The 20,225-nt window shown below is 47.0% G+C and overlaps 3 protein-coding genes and 2 pseudogenes across 4 annotated transcripts; 2 read left to right on the top strand and 3 right to left on the bottom strand.

Moving 5' to 3' along the window:
• Positions 1-906: 906 nt before the first annotated feature.
• Positions 907-1,870, bottom strand: LOC148053890 (feather keratin 3-like; annotated as a pseudogene).
• A 1,461-nt stretch (positions 1,871-3,331) lies between these two features.
• Positions 3,332-4,083, top strand: LOC104014951 (scale keratin-like; annotated as a pseudogene).
• Positions 4,084-7,338: 3,255 nt separating this feature from the next.
• On the bottom strand, positions 7,339-7,794 carry LOC104014940 (scale keratin). Of its 2 annotated transcripts, XM_009467625.1 has the most exons (2): positions 7,550-7,794; positions 7,339-7,486 (listed from the first exon to the last, which is right to left on the bottom strand). In XM_009467625.1, exons 1-2 carry the CDS (start codon positions 7,792-7,794, stop codon positions 7,339-7,341), a joined length of 393 nt encoding a protein of 130 aa, XP_009465900.1. The 2 variants fall into 2 exon arrangements, with proteins under 2 accessions (XP_009465900.1, XP_009465899.1); XM_009467624.1 differs by having other exon boundaries at positions 7,339-7,794.
• A 4,545-nt stretch (positions 7,795-12,339) lies between these two features.
• Positions 12,340-12,825, top strand: LOC104014939 (scale keratin). Its single transcript, XM_009467621.2, has one exon. It carries the CDS (start codon positions 12,340-12,342, stop codon positions 12,823-12,825), a length of 486 nt encoding a protein of 161 aa, XP_009465896.2.
• Positions 12,826-14,919: 2,094 nt separating this feature from the next.
• On the bottom strand, positions 14,920-15,357 carry LOC104014950 (scale keratin). The gene has a single exon (XM_009467635.2). The coding sequence runs from the start codon at positions 15,355-15,357 to the stop codon at positions 14,920-14,922; it is 438 nt and encodes a 145-aa protein (XP_009465910.2).
• Between the last annotated feature and the right edge of the window lie 4,868 nt (positions 15,358-20,225).

Consider the following 20,225-nt stretch of genomic DNA (forward strand, 5'->3'; position numbering starts at 1 on the left):
GTGCTTTGGGACGTTGAGGCGGAGCCTCCTGTCTTTCAGCTGGTGCCCATTGCCTCTCCTCCTGGCACGGCACACCTCTGAAGAGAGCCTGGCTCCATCTCCTTGACGCCTTCCCTTCGGGCATGTGTGCACATTGACGAGATCCCCCCCTGAGCCTCCTCTGCACCAGGAGCAACAGTCCCGGCTCTCTCAGGCTCTGCCCAGAGGACAGATGCTCCCTGTCCCTTCAGCATCTGCGTGCAGCCCTTTGCCGGGCTCTCGCCAGTAGCCCCACCTCTCTCCTGTGCTGGGCAGCCCAGCCCTGGACACAGCACCGCAGGGGTTGCCTTGCCAGTGCCCAGTGGAGGGCCAGGATCCCCTCCCTCCACCTGCCGGCCACGCTCCTCCGCATGCAGCCCAGGACACCGCTGGCCGCCTTTCCCCCAAGGCACCTTGCCGGCTCAGGCTCCCCTTGCTGTCCCTCAGCACCCCCGGGGCCTCTCCTCACAAGCTGCTCTTCCACAGGAGACGGCCGTTTCCCAGGCGTGGGGTTTAACACTGGCTCTCCTCCAGCCTCCTCTGCGCGGATGCCCGGAGATGCTGCCGTGCTTCTGCGGAGCTGAGGGACCTGGCAGCGCTGGGGCTGTTCCCGGGCTGAGAAGGCCAGGCAAAGGAGCCCTGCCAGCGCCTGTCCTGCTCTCTGCCCTTTGCCCAGCTCCTGCAAGCCCCACCAAAAGGCTCTCTCTCCCCTGCCTGCTGCCTGCTGCCTGCTGCCTGCTGCCTGCTGCCTGCCTCCTCCCTCTCCCAACACTGCCCACCCTCACCTCGCCTGGGCAGCTCAGGACCAGCACTTGCCCTCCCACAGCTGACAGGCACCCGCCCCCAGGGGCCTTCCCGACTTGGGACAAGGAGGGAGGGAGACAGGACTTGGATGCAGGAAACCTTTATTGTGCCCAGAGGGGCAGGAGAGGCTGTCAGAGAGATGGTGGGCAAGACCCAGAGAGCCTGGTTGCCCCGTGTTGGAGGAGGCAGCGGGATCTTCTCCAGAGCATTGCTTCTCGCTCCCGCTGCCCCCCTGGAGTGGTGGCATTCCAGATGGCAAGGCCTTGGCCCTGCAGCCTGGCAGAGCCTTTTGGCTCCGCCTCCTGCCCCGTCCCACAGCTGGCAAGAGAGGGCAGGGGAGGAGAGCAGAGGGCAGGAGAAGAGGGCCGGGAAGCGCCGAGCGCGTTGGACGCTGGCAGCTGCCCAGGCGTCGGCTGGGGCTGGGGATGCTCAGCACTCCTCAGGGCCTCGTGCCCTCCAGCTCAGCCCTGCATGGGTGGTGGTGGCATTGGCGTTTGGGCTGGGGGCAGTGCCAGGGGCTGGGCTGAGTCTAGCAGGGCCCGCAGGTGTCCCACAGCTTCTTGCTGTAGCGGGGCAAGGCGCAAGGGCTGCAGGCAGGGGAAGCGTAGGGTCTGCCAAAGGTGCAGAGGCCCCCCGAGCCCAGCGTGGCCCCGGCGCCGTAGAGGCCCCCAGCCCCAGGGAGCCCCCGAAGGCGGGTGCTCCGGAGGAGCCCACCACGGCTTGCTGGGGGAAGGAGCTGAGGATGGGGCCGGGGAAGGTGACGACGACGGGGGGCGGCTGGATGAGGGCCGTCGAGTCGGGGCACTGGCGGGCGCACAGCTCGTTGCAGCTCTCAGCGATGGGCTGGGGGACAGCGACGCTGGTTTTCGGTGGGCACAGGTCGTAGCAAGACATCTTTGCGTGGGATCGGACGGTGCTCTGCAAGAGGGCAGAGGTTGCAAGAGAGCAGCTTAGGGGAGCGTCCGAGGCGCAGGGGCCAGGGCCGGAGCAAGGGGCAAGGGGCAAGGAGGAGAAGCGCTCGCAGACTTACCCTGTTCCCCGAGGAGAAGGCGACCAGAGCAGTGGATGGGAGAGCCTGGCAGAGGCAGAGCTTTTATACTGGCCCCGCCATTGCTCAGCACCACCTGGGCCAATCTGCAGAGGCGGCACTCCCTCCTGCCGACGACAACAGGGCTGTCCGGCTCCTGCCCCTCCCTGAGTCAGCATCCCCACGCCAGACCAGCACATGCCGCTTCCGAGGCTTTCCTCCCCTTTCTGCTTCGTGGGCTAAGTGACAGCAGGCGTCTCCCTGCTGGGGGCCGCGCACGGCAGGAGAGGTGCCTGCTGCTGCAGCTCCTCGCTGCCTGCCTTGGACTCTGCCCTGGGAGCACATCTCTGTGCTCCTTGCACCAGGCACCTCGGGGAAGAGCACGAGGGGCCTTTCTCCCCCAGACTTGCAGAGGTCGATGGCCAACGCCTGCAGGCGCCCGGGGGCCGGCTCCGTTGGGCTGGCGAGTGATGCATCGTGCTGAGCAGGCAGTGCCCGAGAGGAGTGCCGTTGATTTGGCATTTCGTAACCTCGCCCCTCTGTAGATAATAGCCACACGGCGCACGTCACGCGGTCCCTGGCGTGCGGGAGGCCTTTGCCAGGCCGCCTTCTTGCCCAGGGATGGGAGCCCGCTCTTCCCTGTGGCTCTGCAAAGCAGGCATGGGGCCGCCCCGAGACCAAGCCCTTGGGGAAGAGCTATGGCACGCAGGGCGCTTGCAGTCAGCCTTTGTCACGCTGCGTGCCCTCTTACACACCGAGATAATGAAAAGACAGTGGGCCTAATTTGGCCCATTAGGTGGCAGCTGGCGAGCGTCCGAGCGGGGTAATTGCAGGGGCTGATAGAGCGGGTTGGGGCTGGTGAGGAAACGGCGTCAGCAAAACAGCCCCGTGCCACGCAGGGAGGAGGCAGGGGCTCGGCCGCCACGGGCCACGTGCCCCCAGCGTGGCCAGCTCCTCCCCGCGCTCGCTGGCCAGGCATAAAAGCGCTGCCCTCGGCAAGCGCTGGCATCCGCCGCTCCTGCCTCGCTCTGCTCAGGGAAAGGGTAGGTGGGTGCCTGTGGGCCTGTGCCTCCTGTGGCAGGGGTCGGCGTGGAGCCTCCCTGGCCAGGAGAGCTCTCCTGGCAGCGGAAGTGCTGGCAGCAGGCTTGGACGGCCAGGGCCGGCTGAGCCACGGCGGGAGGAGGAAGGAGCCCCGTGGCCGGGACGTGCAGAGCCAGGCCCTGCACAGGCTCTCGCGGAGGGCTTGTGTGCCCTCTGTGTGCGGAGAGAGGGCAAGGCGAGGGGTGCAGAGAGCAGGGCGCGGAGCGGGGCTGGCTGGGCAAAGGGCAAGCGGTGGGCAGGGCGGGCAAGGCGGTGGCTCTGGCCCCTCCAGCTGCAGGGCAGCTCTGGGAAGAGGGCACTGCTCGCTCGGGGGATCGCCTCCTCGCTCATGACACCTCTCCTTGGGGCCTTGTGTTTCAGGCTCCGCTCTCTCGCACAAAGATGTCTTGCTACGACCTGTGCCCACCGAAAACCAGCGTCGCTGTCCCCCAGCCCATCGCTGAGAGCTGCAACGAGCTGTGCGCCCGCCAGTGCCCCGACTCGACGGCCCTCATCCAGCCGCCCCCGTCGTCGTCACCTTCCCCGGCCCCATCCTCAGCTCCTTCCCCCAGCAAGCCGTGGTGGGCTCCTCCGGAGCACCCGCCTTCGGGGGCTCCCTGGGGCTGGGGGGCCTCTACGGCGCCGGGGCCACGCTGGGCTCGGGGGGCCTCTGCACCTTTGGCAGACCCTACGCTTCCCCTGCCTGCAGCCCTTGCGCCTTGCCCCGCTACAGCAAGAAGCTGTGGGACACCTGCGGGCCCTGCTAGACTCAGCCCAGCCCCTGGCACTGCCCCCAGCCCAAACGCCAATGCCACCACCACCCATGCAGGGCTGAGCTGGAGGGCACGAGGCCCTGAGGAGTGCTGAGCATCCCCAGCCCCAGCCAACGCCTGGGCAGCTGCCAGCGTCCAACGCGCTCGGCGCTTCCCGGCCCTCTTCTCCTGCCCTCTGCTCTCCTCCCCTGCCCTCTCTTGCCAGCTGTGGGACGGGGCAGGAGGCGGAGCCAAAAGGCTCTGCCAGGCTGCAGGGCCAAGGCCTTGCCATCTGGAATGCCACCACTCCAGGGGGGCAGCGGGAGCGAGAAGCAATGCTCTGGAGAAGATCCCGCTGCCTCCTCCAACACGGGGCAACCAGGCTCTCTGGGTCTTGCCCACCATCTCTCTGACAGCCTCTCCTGCCCCTCTGGGCACAATAAAGGTTTCCTGCATCCAAGTCCTGTCTCCCTCCGTTCTTGTCTTACATTTATTGCCCATTTGCTGTTGGAGGGCAATTGCTGGTCTCTCCATATTTCACCTTAGGATATCACACATCTTTCTATACCTCGGAGAGAGGAGGTAATTCCTGGTTTCTCCTTCTCCTACTCTAGATGTGTGGTGCTCAGTTCAGGGAAAATATTCTTTTCCCTAATTGGAAAGAGGAATGATTCAATTACAGAAATGTAGCAATGAATTGGGAGCAGGTGGTTGCACTGCAGATGTCTCTTTAAGAAATATGTGCGTAGTTATATACAAATATGTGTACAGATATGTGTTGTGTCCATAATACTCATATATTAGGGTATGCTGTCTTGTCTACTGTTCATGATCTTCCAGAAGAAGGTGTGATGCTGTCCTCTCATGCTCCAAACCTTTGTACTTCTGTAAAACTGCTACTCTATCACATTCAGGGTATTTAGAACTCCCTTGTGTCAAAAGCAAACACAGATCATCTTTTTTTTAATTTTACTCACGATGACCTGTTATTTTACCCCTTACTGCAGTACACGTGAGATTAATTAACTTAAGATTAGTGCCATTCAATTTTCTTGGATTCACCCTCTCTTTTAGGGAAGGAATGATATGTTGCCCTTGAAAAGGAAATTGCACGTGCTTCCCCTTGTTTTGATATGTTCTGCTTATATTACCACTAGTCTCTGGTATTCTGTATTTACAATGGATTCACTCGAGAGCGTGCCATCTCCCTATGCCTTACCATCACCTGTTTGGGGATACTCAGAGAGTTTTTCCTCTTCTGTGACTTCTTTCTGACTATAGCTTGTGTTACGCCAGATCTTTTCTCCATAGTCAGCAGGTTCATGGCTGTGCACTGCGCTACTGAAGATCATACCGTTACTGTTACTCCCATCAGTTAAGCCGTCTTGTTTTTCCAGTCTTAAATTCTGATTCCCTCCTGTTTAATGCTACTCAGCTTTATGTTATCAGCACATAAAACAGAGTGCTCTGAAATGATGTGCCAATGCCATTAAAGCAAACAAATAATTAGAAGTTTTCTGAGACTGATCCTTGAGTAACTAATGTAGTAAACTTCCTCCATTTCTATAACTCCCATATAACATTAGACACTGGCAGAAATGCTGTCTCTATGTACCATTTTGAAATCAGACATGAGCTCACCCTGAACAGGCATCCAGCCCAAATAGAAGCTACGTGATCATGTTAGCTGGGTGCTAATAGCTCTCACCAATCTTGTTGTCTTGGGCTAGGCACTTACTGTCTGACACAATACACATCTAATTGGGTGCTGGCTGGTACCTCCCTGACACTGCCTTATTGAGAGAATCAGTGGCAGTCGGAGCTCAGGCGTTCAGCTGTGATCACGAATGATTTACACTGAAGTACATCTTAGAGGCTGTGCATGAGAGAAACGTTCCTGGTGTTGAGCACCAGAGAAACAGAGAGGAAACCAGACATCCATGTTTTGTAAAGCTGTCCCAGGAACTGCCCTGGACTGAACTAGCCGGTTGGAAAAAGGGCTTTGCTCAGCACAAGAGAGGTACCTGAGCCAAGGGGATGCAGGGCTCGTGTGGCACAAGCTAGGAGGCTGGTTGCTGAGCTCCTGGGAATTCATGGCAGCAGTGTCCTTGCTTCAAGCCACGTGAGGATGGAGAGCAGCAGCAGGGTCAGAGAGCCGTTTCCTTGTGCCCAAAAGGCAAGAGCCTTTCTTCTCCACCTCAGCTGCCTGGGCTCTTCACACATCTCAGGCACTCATGGAGCAGGGGCTGGGCTCTCGGCTGGGCCCTGCAAGCTCCGGTCCCTTCCCAGACGCCCCCAAACCTTTTGCAAAAAGCTCAAGGCCATGAGGGCAGGCAGTGTTGGGACAGGGAGGATGAAGCAGGCAGAGAAAGGAGAACCTTTCAGTGAAGGGCTTTTTTTGGTCAAAATATTCTCAAGAAGTATTTGTTAATCAGTAAAAATGAACTAGTATTTTCTTAAAATAAAAGCAAATACCACAGACTAATTTTCATTTCAACTTGTTACTACTTACAGCACACAGCCGTCTGACATATCCAGTCACATTGGGGGGGGAAACGTTGAAATTACCCGTTAAAATCAGACTTGCTATTCCATGACACTGACAGAGGGTTGAGATCAAGAAATTGTACATTCACGCATGGAGCTTTTCTTTGAAAGAGTCTCAGTGAAGTAATAGGAAAATCTTCTGTAATGCATTAGTTCATACTCCTTTTACTTCACCCAGCTGACTTCCAGACTCAGCCAAAACTTCCCTGAGGCAACTGTTATCACAGCAGTGATTAAGAAAAGAGGTAGTGCTTGAACTTTGCTCGTCAGATACCCATCTTAAAAATTGTTTCCCATTGTTTACCTTCCTCCTATCGTTCCTTTTCAGAATATGCTTTGACAGAACTTCAGGCCACATTTTTTTACTTTGTCTTTGAACACAGTTTGATGATTTCTAGTACATCATCTGGGAAGATGTAAAATTAAAAGGAATTCCAGCACTAAATTAACCAGTGAAAAAAAATTGGACTAACTACTGGAAGTCTGACAACTAGAATAATCAGTGTAGGGAAGACAATAACTTCAGCTCAGTAGCAATGAAAGACTGGGCAGATAGGTTTCTTAGCAGCAGGACTGCGTGGGGTCAGGGCTGTGGGATCTCCCCAAAGGCAGATCAGCCTGGCTCTGCTGATACTGCCCTGACCTGGCTGGCAGGGGCCACATGCAGGGCGAGGGAGCCCTGCAGCCCATGCGCGGCTTTGAAAGGAAAGGCAGAGAGACAGGTGTTGGATGCAGGATTGGTTTATTGCAAGTGCAGGAAAGCACCCACTGGAGAAAGACACACAAGTCAGAGGCAGGCAGGTTGTCCCCCCAGGCTTCAAGAGAGGTGTTGCTTCAGGCTTCTCCCAGGCGGTGGCAGTTTCAGGGAGAAGCAAGTGTCCTCTGGGACAATGGTGGCGTTACACATTTGGCCACTGGCAGGGGCAAGGAAGAGGAGATGAAACAAATGAAGAAGGAAATGAGAAGTGTAATTTATGGAGCTATTCTGACTCCACTGTATTAAGTGGAAGTCTTTAATGCTCTGCCCCTTACTCAGGAGCTCAGTTGAGGATCAAGATTGTATCATGCATTCACCAGTCGTTCTTTAGTCAAGGGATATTTCTGTAGGATTTAGCATGGCCCGCAGCTGCCACTGCGGTACCTGCTGTACCGGTAGGAGTAAGGGCTGCAAGAGCCAGAACCATAAGATCTGCCATAGCCATACAAGCCCCTGTAACCCAGGGAGCCCCCATAGCCATACAGACCCCCAGAGCCCAGACTGGAGCCCCCATAGCCGTACAGAGCCCCATAGCCCAGGGAGCCATAGCCCCCATAGCCGTACAGACCCCCATAGCCCAGGGAGCCCCCATAGCCCCCAAGGACAGGGGCTCCAGAGGATCCCACAACTGAATCCTGGGGGAAGGAGCTGAGGATGGGGCCGGGGAAGGTAACAACAACAGGGGGTGGCTGGATCACAGCTGTGGAGTCAGGGCACTGACGGACACACGGTTCATTCCCACTGTCAGCGAGGGGCTGGGGGCGGTAGATGCCACCAACGGCCGTGGAACACAGGTCATAGCAAGACATCTTGCAGGGATGGAGGTCAATCTACAAGAGTTGATTTTATCAAGTACAAGGCATTATTTACATACATAAAAGTGCTATAGAGTTTGCTGCCTTTCCTCAGACAAGAGTGCTTTGAAGTACACCAATTTACCTATGTCTATTAGAAATGAAAATTGAAGCAGAACGGCAAAATTATTTGCTCAGATGCTTTGGTGAGTCAGTGGATCAGCAAGGACTCCAAAAATGGAGCGTGTTGTTATGCATGATTTCATGACTCTAACTCTTCATTCCCACTGATCTGCTTCGTGCTGAGCCTTGTAAGAACAGGCATTATAAGTCATTGTCTATTCAGATTTGCTCAGTAACTTGTTTGATGAGACCATTATAAGGGGATTGCAAAGATTATTGTCCCCAATTTCCACATGCTGAATCAGGGCACCGAGATATTTATGACTAGCATAACAACACAGTGTTTTGATTCTGGGCTCCGAACTCTCTTGAAAAAAACCTCACCCCAAACAATTTGCCCCCATTAACACGAAAAACCCAGTGCTTCGCCTCCTTAAATTACCTCCATGACCCCTCTTAATTAAATTAATTTCTTACAGAGCATTTTCAACAGCTCTCAGTTCCTCTCTCTGTCCAACTCTATCTAAGCCAGTGCCTGATCTCTGGTAGTATTCATACCCATTTATCTTGAATTAATGTAAAAGCACCTTGAGAGATATGGAATAGAATAAACTGGAGATAATGGAAGGTGTGCTTCTAAGCTCAGCATTTCCCTGTGAACCATGAAGATTTAAACTTTTTCAAATAATTTCCAGTTGCCCATATAAACAAACAGAGAAGCTGTTGAAAGTGAACTAAATTTTCTGCCATATCGAGAAACTTTTCGTTTGCTTTGAAATTAAATGCCAACGCTGAATGCAGAGAACAGCTGTCCGTAACAGTTTTAATCATTTCTGTAAACTTTATCTTTTCGTCTAAAATTTTACCCACTAGTTCTTAATGGAAGAGACCATCCTAGACTAAATTGTATAGCAAAGAGCTATTCCAATAGTTCTAAAGAGCAAATTCAGACTTACCCAATTCACTGAGAAGAATGAGTGAAGAGAAGAGGTTGGAAGAACCCTGAGTGGAGAGAGCTTTTATACAGTTCAGACTGCCTGAGGGATGAGAGGCTGGTTTCATGAATGTGGATCTAATTAGTTGACACAGCACATTTTTTGTATTGATAGCTACGCAAAGTGATGAAATTGTTTAGCTTTCTGTTTTTACTGCTTGATTTCAATTATCATGTAACATAACACACACATTACATCACGCAAGGTTCTTTCATCTAAAAGAGCGATGGGTGAAATTAATGCATCTTTCATCCTAAAACATGATTCATGAAATTAATATCAGTTTTCTGTTCTCTTTGGAGCGGCACCATGCAGTAAGCTGCTTATACATAGATATTCTTGTTTTGCTATCTTATATGACAATGATGCTCAGACATTTACCAGAAATAACCTGCTGTGAGGTGTTTCTTCTGAAGTCCCTTATGTAAGTTTTCTCTCTTCTTAAAGATAAAATACAATTTATCTTTAAATCCTCCGGAAGGCAGGCAATATTCTTTGTGTGCTTACGTTTATTTCTGAGATGTGATACAATTCATATTGGAATCCATGGAGGACTCTTAATAGTCTCTGAATCAACTTATATCGTGAGCATTCCCGAACACACAGTGTCAGACGTCCAAAACAGCATTAGGTTTTATCTGACCCTCAAACTACATCTTAAAACTGAATTTAGTTCTGAAAGGAGAGATATATTTTTATATTTAATGCTCAGGGTGGAAAGCTTAAAATAATCAAAGTGTACATTGAATTACTATCTAAATTTGTGATTTACTGAGATAGCAGTGTGTTTTTGTAGAAGGTATATAGGAGAAACCACAAATTTAACTGTATTAGAAGAAAAGCCTTTCTTTTTTGAAAGAAAAAAAGAAAGCTGTGAAGTGAGATTTCAGAGTAACAGACCAAGCCACTAAGTCTAACAGCATTAACAACTCAAAGGATTCATCCCAGAATATGTAATTCTGACTGGTGGCCCATTTGCTCATCTTCTATGTTTTATCTCTGCCCTTCTCCTGACATTGAACAGGCTCCTTTTCACTGTTCAAAACTGCTGAGACCTGCTGCTTAAATCAAAGACCATTCACGGGTGTTAAGGGATTTCTGCAGCTCTTATTTCACTTGCATATCCAATAGATAAAAGCAACCTTTTAGACACCAAAGTGTCTAAAGTGTCATCGAAGTGACATCAAAAATTGGACAGATTCCCAGTGAATATCTAGGAAAATCATAAGCAGTCAGGGATACTCAAAACTTTCAGCTCAGTTTGATCCACAGATTTGAGAGGGTGCATTTTCCTGAAGTTTCCTTTAATTTCTAGCTTGCTCCTCAGGAGTCCTTGATCCTGGTCTACAACTGATGTTGCAGCTAACCCCATCATTGATGGCATCTTTCAGTAGAGAGCAATTATGAGGTGGGAATCCACCGGGAAAAGCAAATGCTGGCTTTTGCTGAGGTTTCTTTCTTTGTTTATGCCATTATTGTAATATTATATCATTATCATGGTTATCATAATCATCAACATGGTTGTCTTCAGACCACATATTATTTCTAAATTATGAGCTTTTCCAAATCTGGAGATACATATGGAGATTTCCTGAACTATAATACTAAAAAAAAGCCATCTCAAAGTTTTGCAAGAACATTCCAAGGGATTTTCAAATACTTCATGAACACCCATTACTAGCTTGTACATACTGTGTCATAATTATATAAAAAGTATGCCTGGATGCATACACCCCACTATTATGAGAGATTATCACATTAAAATACGTCAGTTAAGGTCATTTGGGTCTTTCCCGTAATCGGTTCATGGTTTATAACACTTTTTGGACCTCCTTTCTTTGACTTTAACAATAAAATGTACCTTCTTTTTTATTTAAGTGCACATTGGTCCAGAAACAGAAATCTGCTTATGTTAACTCAACTATTAGGAAAAAAAACCCAAAAAACAAACCAACCCCAAAACAGGGTACAACAGGGTTTGTCTTCATCGTGTCAGGGCTAGAATCCCTTTCAGTAGTCACATCTTATCACCGGATTTACTTGTTTCTCTTAGTCTTATGTTCCTAGGTACGTCTCTCTAACATGTAACAATACGGGAAGAAAACACGATAAAATATAAAGGAAAGCAAAGCTTGATGAAACAACTCAGAAAAAGCAGTTTCCATAGGCCTGTGACTGCCAGCTGAAATATTTCTCTCTTCCCGGGACTGAAAGATGACTAGTAGAGAACTGTCCAAAAGCCATTAAAATATGCTCCTGATTATTGTGTTTGCCTTGCATTGAGTAGCTGGAGGTAAAAGTGCTAAGCCTGCAGAAAGAATGTTTTTACCCTGGTTGTTTGTCTCCAGCCTTCATTTAAGCTCCTAAAAGAAATTCCATTTTGTCTCCAGGTATACTGTTGATTACACTAAAAGACCTGTAACTGGATAAAAGAAATTACTGTCCTCCTGTCATCCTAATTAAGCAGGACTCTTAAATAAATTAAGTCAGCTTACTTCCTCCCCTAATGCTAAAGAGAGCAATGGAATAATAAAAAATAATTTCACAGATAAAGCCTGGAGATAATAGGCAGGTCTGTGGTGGAGTGTGCATGTCACGCTATGTGTGGGTTTGAAGTGCCTGCAACGCACAAGAAATAAGCAAAAACAATTTCAGCACTTTGAGGAACTACGTGTCCTACAATTTGGGGTTGGTACCTAATTAAGAAGTCACGCATAGGATGCCTAATGTCCTCCAGGCAACTGACAGAGCTGTATAAAAGCTCTCTGCATTCGGTCTTTCTATCCACTTCTCCCACTTTATTCACCTTCGTGAACTGGGTAAGTCAGATTTCTCTCAAACGTTGCTATACTTCGCTTGCTGTCAAGAACCCTTGATTTTAACTTAGGACCAAGTCCTTTTCAGTTACTACCAGGCTGCCAGTGATCTGTAGATTATTTGCTGGAAATAATGTTTGGCTTCTCATTTGTTACCAGGCCCTGTAAATATAGGCTCCAGAAGAGGGGTATTTCAAGCAGTTTTGAATCCCAAACTTGTAACATTTTAGTGCTTCAAAGAATTCCTTGACTATTTTAGGAGATAAAGAATAGTTCATATACGTGGTTGCATATGGCTACATTTAGCAGCATTCTGCTGAGTTTATAACAGGAAAGATCAAACTTATTAAGTAGACACCATCAATTAATAGTCATATAATACTATCAAAATTAGCTCATCTGGAAATACCAAAGATACAATTGAAAAGTACGTGATTTCATCATACTAAAGTCAAAACTAACCTCCAGGTTACAGTGCTAGGAAGAATAGTAAAAGAAAACATGTTTGCTTCCCAGATTTATTACTGACACCCTGTTGGACTGCTTCATCGTAACCTAACATCTGATATTGCTTTAACGTTAACATAAACGACCATGTTTTACAGACTGACTTCCATCCCTGCGAGATGTCTTGCTACGACCTGTGCTCCACCTCTGCCTGCGGTGTCTACCGCCCCCAGCCCCTCGCTGACAGCTGCAACGAGCCATGTGTCCGTCAGTGCCCTGACTCCACGACTGTGATCCAGCCACCTCCAGTCGTTGTCACCTTCCCCGGCCCCATCCTCAGCTCTTTCCCCCAGGAGTCAGTTGTGGGATCCTCTGGAGCCCCCGTCCTTGGGGGCTATGGGGGGTCCCTTGGCTATGGGGGTTATGGCTCCCTGGGCTATGGTTCCCTGGGCTACGGGGGTCTGTACGGCTATGGCTCCCTGGGCTACGGGGCTCTGTACGGCTATGGGGGTTCCGCTCTGGGCTCTGGGGCTCTGTATGGCTATGGGGGCTCCCTGGGTTACAGGGGCCTGTGTGGCTATGGCAGATCTTATGGTTCTGGCTCTTGCAGCCCTTACTCCTACCGGTACAGCAGGTACCGCCGTGGCAGCTGCGGGCCATGCTAAATCCTACAGAAATATCCCAAGCGATGCATAACCGACAGATGAGGTGTGATGGTTTCACAGCTAAAGAGATCTGAACCTCCACTGCCCTGTTCCAGGACCACAGAGCTGTACCCCTTCAGCCCCTTTTGAATTCTTCCTCTTAACTTCTACCTTCAGTTTCTGCCCTAATGCTTCTCCTGTAACATTTCCATATTGCCTGGGTAAACATGTAACAAAGTTGTTCAAAGTTATTGCTGTTTGTTCAAATCAACAGCTAAGACTCAGGAAGAAAAAAAAAAAGAAATCAATCATATGTGAATGTATCCCTGACTGGAGAAGAGTTTCATACTTCTTGTAGCCTCTGAAAATGTATTTCTTTTCTCACTATCATTAAAAGTTTATTGCATCAAAGTTGCCACGTTCTGGTGTTCTTTTCTCATACCTTTACCCTTCTTATTTGTCTTAGAAGCCTAACCTGTACAGATGTCAGTAACAGTCTAAACTGTGTAGATTAATGTCTTGCCCCCAAAAATCAGGGATTTCTAATGTACAAAAGCAGTGTGAAGCACTCCGCACAGAAGGAACTGCTGTCCTGTCCTCCCCATTTTTCAGATAAAGATTCTTGACATTTTTTAAGAACTTGGCTTCTTGGTTGTATATCCACCGGTTCCAAATTAGTAATGGTAGAGAAATGAAACAGTAGATGACTAATTTTAAAGTCTTTCCTAAAAACTTTAGTAAGAATTTCTTCCAGGTAAGTCTTTGATTCAACTCTTTGAACTTCCAGTTCTCACTCAAATACTTAAACTCTGTTCTCAGTAACACTCTCTGGAGAAAGTTGAATTATTTTTCTGTCAAATCCTTAAAGAAAGTTAGTTGTCTGGGCCATACAGTGGAATTGTATGGTAACAGTCTTTCTGTATAATCATGAAATCTAAGGTGTTAGAGGTTTTTTGATGGAAAAACAGCTATTCCATACAGCTACCCCAAGGGCTAATTCATCTATGCCAGCAAGAACAGCTGGAGCAGACAGAACAGAGTTATGGTGCCTGGAAAGCTTAAAAGGTAGAAAAAGTCATAACCCTGCATACATATCCTCAACAATGCTGTTGCATTTCCTAATTCCTCCTGCATGGGAAGTCCTCACAACAGAAACCCCCATTTTCATCAGCTCTAACTTTTGACCTCTCTCATGATATTCCTCATCCAAAAGGTCCATTAGACATCCTACCCACCTCTGAAGAGCTCTTTTCCTTGTTGCAGCTCCTCCAACCCTTTCCCTCTCAGCAGCTCCATACCAATACCCTTCACCTCTCTCTCTCCCCACCTCCCTAAGTCCCTTCTGACTCAGGAGCATCCCTCCCACCTGAGGGCCTCATCTGCCACTCTTTTGCCCATAATCTGCTTTGAATCCAGCCTCAGCTGAGCCACCAGCTCTGCTCCTGCTATGATCAGCAAAGACGTTCAAGTGGCTCATTAACGAATGGAAGTTTAGTGTGGTTTCTTTCTAAACATCATGTTATTATTGTAAACCAGGCCAGCTGGGGAGGGAGGATTCCTGCTCCCAAATGTGTGCACTGAGTGCAACAAAGGGTGACCGACTTCACTGGTAGCTGGGCCATTTCAGCTGTGTTTTTGAAGTCTGAGCCTCAGCCTATGTAAGGATGTGAGTTTTCCCCATCTACAGAGAGCGGAGTTGTATATCCATAGCAGAAGAAATTAAAACTAAAAGATGATTTGTTTGATGCAGAGTAGAATCACTTTAATGAGAAATAAATATTCACAGAAAAGCATTGTAGGATATCAAGAATAGGCATCGGAGTGCAGACAACTCCTTCCATAATTGCTCTTCTTCAGTTGGACAGTGAAGTGCCATTTTATAAGAATATAAATTACCTGTTTTATCCTACCCATTTTACACATAGATAGAAAAAAAGCCCAAAAGACCATGAGTAGAGGGTGAAAAAATTAAGGATATGCTGTGTACTCCCAGCTGCACTGCAGAGGGGTGGCAGTGATCAGGACTTCACATCTCCTTTGTGACCACTGCTGTGGATCAAGATTGTCTCTCTCAGTTGCCGGTTATTCCTTACTTGGGGGATATTTCTGTAGGATTTAGCAGGGCCCACAGCTGCCAAGGCTGTACCCATTGTGCCAGTAGGAGTAAGGGTTGCAATAGGCAGAGCCATAGGGTCTACCATAGCCGTACAGACCCCTGTAACCAAGAGAGCTCCCATAGCCGTACAGACCCCCGTAGCCCAGGGAGCCATAGCCCCCATAGCCATACAGACCCCCATAGCCCAGGGAGCCATAGCCCAGGGAGCCATAGCCCCCATAGCCCCCAAGGACGGGGGCTCCAGAGGATCCCACAACTGACTCCTGGGGGAAAGAGCTGAGGATGGGGCCGGGGAAGGTGACGACGACTGGAGGCGGCTGGATCACAGTCATGGAGTCAGGGCACTGACGGACACATGGCTCGTTGCAGCTGTCAGCGAGGGGCTGGGGGCGGTAGACACCGCAGGCAGAGGTGGAGCACAAGTCGTAGCAAGACATCTCACAGGGGTGGAGGTAAGCTGCAACACACACTGATGATTGGACTAAGTAGAAGACAAAGACTTCAAAATTCAACAGTTCATATTAAAATAACAAGTCAAGTACATGATTTTGAGGAAATAAATTGATTTCCCACTTTGCAATCATAATACTCTTTTCAAAAAGCAGATTTTCTAATTCTCTAAAACATGCCTACACATACAAAGGCATATGGGAAACATTGCGCCTAGCTCTGAAAGTGTTGTCCCTCATGAATATCCTGTGAAGAACTTAGATATATTTGTACACATTAAACTGAAAACTGAGAAGCAAAAACAGAGAAAGCAAAGATACTTTGTCCAAGGTCATTTGATGAGTCAGTGGGAAAACTTGGATTTGGGTTCAGGAGGTTTACATAAGATGTACTAATTACAGTAGCTTCTTCCCACTCATCCCAATTTTGCGGAGAGTCGTAGGAACAACAGATTATGAGATTGTCACTGCCCTGATTGCTCAGAAAGCCATTTGACAAGACAATAAAGTACAGATGGTAGTGTTATTATCCCAGTTCTCATCTACGCAGCCACTGTATGGATACAGCCTGGACAATTTCAATATAAATCACCATTTTAGTCCTGATGTCTTTAAAAAAACTCATTTCAAATTTTTACTCCCAGGACAAACCAGGGCTCCTTGGTAAACCCCAAAATTCAGCCTATGTTCTTCCCTCTAAACTTAGTTATTTTCTCTAGGGTGATTTTACTCTTCTCCACTCACTACGTACTGCAAGTCCTTAGCTGGGTTCTGAGGAAGAATATGAAAGCAGTAAAATAAAGGAAAGCCAGAAGATCTGCTGCACCAGGACAACACACACAACTTTCTCAGATGCATCGCTCATTCATCTCAGGTTGCATGAATGTCTGCAGTGGTGACGCTCTTATTAAACGTTGAACCTCATAACATGCAAACTTTGGAATAAGTTAAATGCATTGAAGTGAGCATAGTGTTATGCATGTCCCAGTGTTCCTGACACTGAGAATTCTGCTGTGCCCCACGCATCAAATGCATGTATCCGCCACCCCAGAGTCAGCATGAGAATCTCTGTCCAAAAGCAGTGCAGATACACTCAACGGTATGGATGGTGGACATCAACTGACATTGAAACCATCAATAAAAAGACACATTGATAGCAACAGAGAAGAATCAGACTTACCCAAGTCACCAAGAAGTCAAGGGAAGTGTTTGGAAGAGCTATGAGAGAGAAGAGCTTTTATATCAGAGCAGCTGGAGGTACGAGATCAACATTGGTTGCCCGCCCCAATTTCAAACACACGTAACTTGTCAAGATGACGAAATTGCTGTGTTTGTTACTGCAGTTTATGAGTCCTTTCAAATTTGTTAGTAATAGGACCTAAACATTAGTTTAGATTATAGAGAATTCTTTCATCTTGTGACTTATTGGGGAAAATTAATACCTGACTTTATTCCAGTCACTTCCTTGAAATTACAACAGAAAGCATTAAGCCCACTCCTCTTGTGTTAACTTAACACCTGGAGAGTGTCTCATGCGTTTATCAGAACTACAAACTGCTGTCATAGACAGGATTTTTGTTTAAGTACATATAATTCACATTACAACCTGCCAGGACAGAAGTTAAAGACTGTCAATGTGATATGCAGGAAGGCTGGGGGTGGCTTCTGCATGTTTAGCTTCCGCACCTGCAGGTGGGGGGCACAGCACCCTTGGGAGTCAATGACGTTTTTCAGTAGTATTTGACACTGGCTGTAATAGGGACAATTCAGCTCGAAGTGCAACAGCAATTCCAGGGACATGCAACGTGTGCTTCAGTCTCTAAATAAGGTTTCTGTGGAAATAGAAATTTAGCTTTGAGTAGAAAAATTGTGAAATCCTTAGTTTTGGAGCACTGGGAACTCGTTTCATGCAGATATGAGCAGAATCAGTTTCTCCATCCATCAGTCACTCAAACTGTTGTATTCTTTTCACAAAAATGTGTGGGGATAAGTCTGCACAATTTCACATAGGAGATGGACAGGAAACCTTTATCTTCCCGGGGATTGTTTTTGTTTTTTAAGAGATAAACATGGAATGTGTTTCTGAAGTTAACTAAAGCTACAAAGGGACTGGAGATCCCAAAGAGAATTTTTCCAGGTATTGTTGGTTTGATGTTGTCGGTGCAAAGATGATACTTGAGAATATTTAATAGGCCAGAGGAAACCTAAGCTTTTTCAGTACAAATGGATCCTCTGGTGCAAAAATTGAAATGTGAGAGAAATGTTTTGAATTATTGACTTCGATTGTCAGGAACACATGACCTTCTGTAATACACTATTGCTGCTGCAAGCCATAAATCCAGAACGGGGCTGAGCTGGCAGTTTCTGCAAACAGGGAACAATTATGAACTTGGAATTCACCACACAAAACAAAGGCTGGTTCTTCGCTTGTTTACAGATGTGTTATTTTAATACTGAAGACTCTATGCCATAGATTACCTCTAAATTATGAGGTGGGTTTCTCAGCCTTTGAGGTGGTTAGAAGTTTTTTTTGACAGTAATATTTTCAAGCTTCCAGGGAGCAAGTCTTTTCAAATGCTGCAAACTACCCACTAATGGTTTGAGAACGCATTCTTACAATTAAAGGCATGTACCTGGATTTAGGTGCCTTGCAATTATAGAATGACATCACATTACAATACGTATGTAAGTCAAGGTATTTGCGTCCTTGGTATAATCAGTTCATGCCTGAATACTGGAGATTTGTACATCTTCATTTTTTTCAGTGTAGAAGTATAGAATGAAATATAAATTTTTAAATAAAATACAGTGTTTCATAAGTTGTATAATCAGTGTGTATCTTCATCATTTTCAGTTGCACATCAGAGCACAGAAACAGAGGACTTAGTTATTTTCTCGAGATGTTACAATTCTACCAATGATCAGCCTTTATCCATGTAAATGATTTCTCTGTCTCTATTGTAGCATATCTCCAGACACCTTTAGCAAGTTGCCACCAGCCATTTTTCATTTAATTTTGTTTCTTAGTAGTCTTCAATATTGCCTGATCTGAAGATGGACCTAAAAACGCATCCCTGAAGGCTTTGTATCAGGGGACAGAAAACTGGAAAATGTGGGTGACAAATGCTTCACAAAGAAAGTACCTTACAATTTTGAGAACAGAAGGGGTAAGTGTTTAGTTTGCCTCTAGACTCCAACCTCGGTTGAAATATAGTGAGAGAGACCTGCTAGAAAAATCTGAGTAGTTTAAAAGGATGTTCTATCTCTGCCCTCTGCTTTAAACCTCTTGTAGACCATTGTAGAATGAAGGTCCAAAGGACTTACCAGTGTTTGAGAAAAGGACAAGGAGAGGAATCCACAGCTTAATGCACAACAAAGAAAGCAAGAGCTATTTCCCCAAGTCCCTGCTTCATTAGATGAGGCCAGCATTGTGTTCAGGAGCAAAAGCCAAACAATAGAAAACCATTTAAGGACCACAGGATGTTTTCTATGGCTTCCTTTGGGTGCAGTATTGGTAGCAGAGAGTGCAAATGATAAAGATTAAAATGACGACCCCAAAGTTGCTCTAATGAACCCCATTTTATCTCCAGATATCTTACAGCCTGGATTTAATGGAAAAATCTGTGCATATCAGGTGACCACAGCCACACAGTGAGCAGTTGGGTTTTGCCATTAATAATGGAGAAGCTAATGAAGAGCGTTAGTATAATTCTTGTTGTAACGCCAAGGATATGAATGGAATGATAACAGGAGTGAATATGACAAGTAACCATTTGACTTGAAAGAGGCTTCTGTGATGAAATGCACCTATCATATTTCATGAGACTTCGAACCAAGAAATAAACAAATAGTCAGCAAAACTTTGAGGACCTACGTGTCATATTAGTTTGGGGTTTGCCCCAGTTATGCACATGCACAAATTGCACCTTAAGTGATCCCCATGATCTAGGGAACTGTATAAAAGCTCTCCCAACTCGGGGCTCTTCATTCCACCTTGCTTGCTTTATTCACCTCCGTGAAAAGGGTAAGTATCATTCTCTGTGATCTCTTTCCTAAAACTCGAGTATCTCTCTTCTGCCGATTTTAAATAAGGTCTGAATCATCCATAAGTATTCTAAGATTCTTAATAGTGTTGGATTATTTTGCCATGAATTTATTTTTCTTATTTGGTGTTGGACATCCATATATTTGGGTTTAAAATGGTAAAACTAGTTTTTTCAAAAAATATTGTTTCCTGTTAATACAAGTTAGAGCTATCAAAGCAGTTTCCAAAACATCAGCAGAAGACTTATTCAATCACTAGGGATTTTTTAAGGATTTTGCATGGAAGTTTTTAATATGTGTCTATGTGTATGTATGTATTTCTTGAGGGGACAAGCTTTATGAAAAAGAATATAGAAGTATTGTCTAAAGAGGTATTGGAAAACAGAGATGAAACTAGGAAATCCTAACCTACCCTTTACATTTTCCTTGCTTTTAGCAGGGAGTTGGACTAGATGACCTCCAAAAGTCACTTCTAGTCTAGTATTTTATTGGTTCTAGTGGGGAAAAAAAATGTTCACAGGCAGTACTGATTCCTAGTCCTTCCATGAGTTTTCTTTTAGATTGGAGCAGATCCTATGGTGAGAATCTTCCTGAAGAGCTCAGATCCCAGCACACCTATCTGCAGTAGAAACCTAGCCCTAGTTATCTGAGTGTACTAGTTTCTCATCTGGGAAACCAGACAAGTAATCTTTTCACCCATCTTGTGAATCTCAAGCTACTTTGCAAGCACATCAGACCAGGGAATGCCTTATTTAATCCATGTTTATAGCAGGTTCAGTGTACTGGCAGCATGATTTTAGCTATTGCTTCTG

Source organism: Nipponia nippon, unplaced genomic scaffold (genome assembly GCF_047370975.1).
Source record: "Nipponia nippon isolate SJK-2023a ecotype South Korea unplaced genomic scaffold, ASM4737097v1 scaffold_36, whole genome shotgun sequence".
Lineage (NCBI taxonomy): Eukaryota > Metazoa > Chordata > Aves > Pelecaniformes > Threskiornithidae > Nipponia > Nipponia nippon.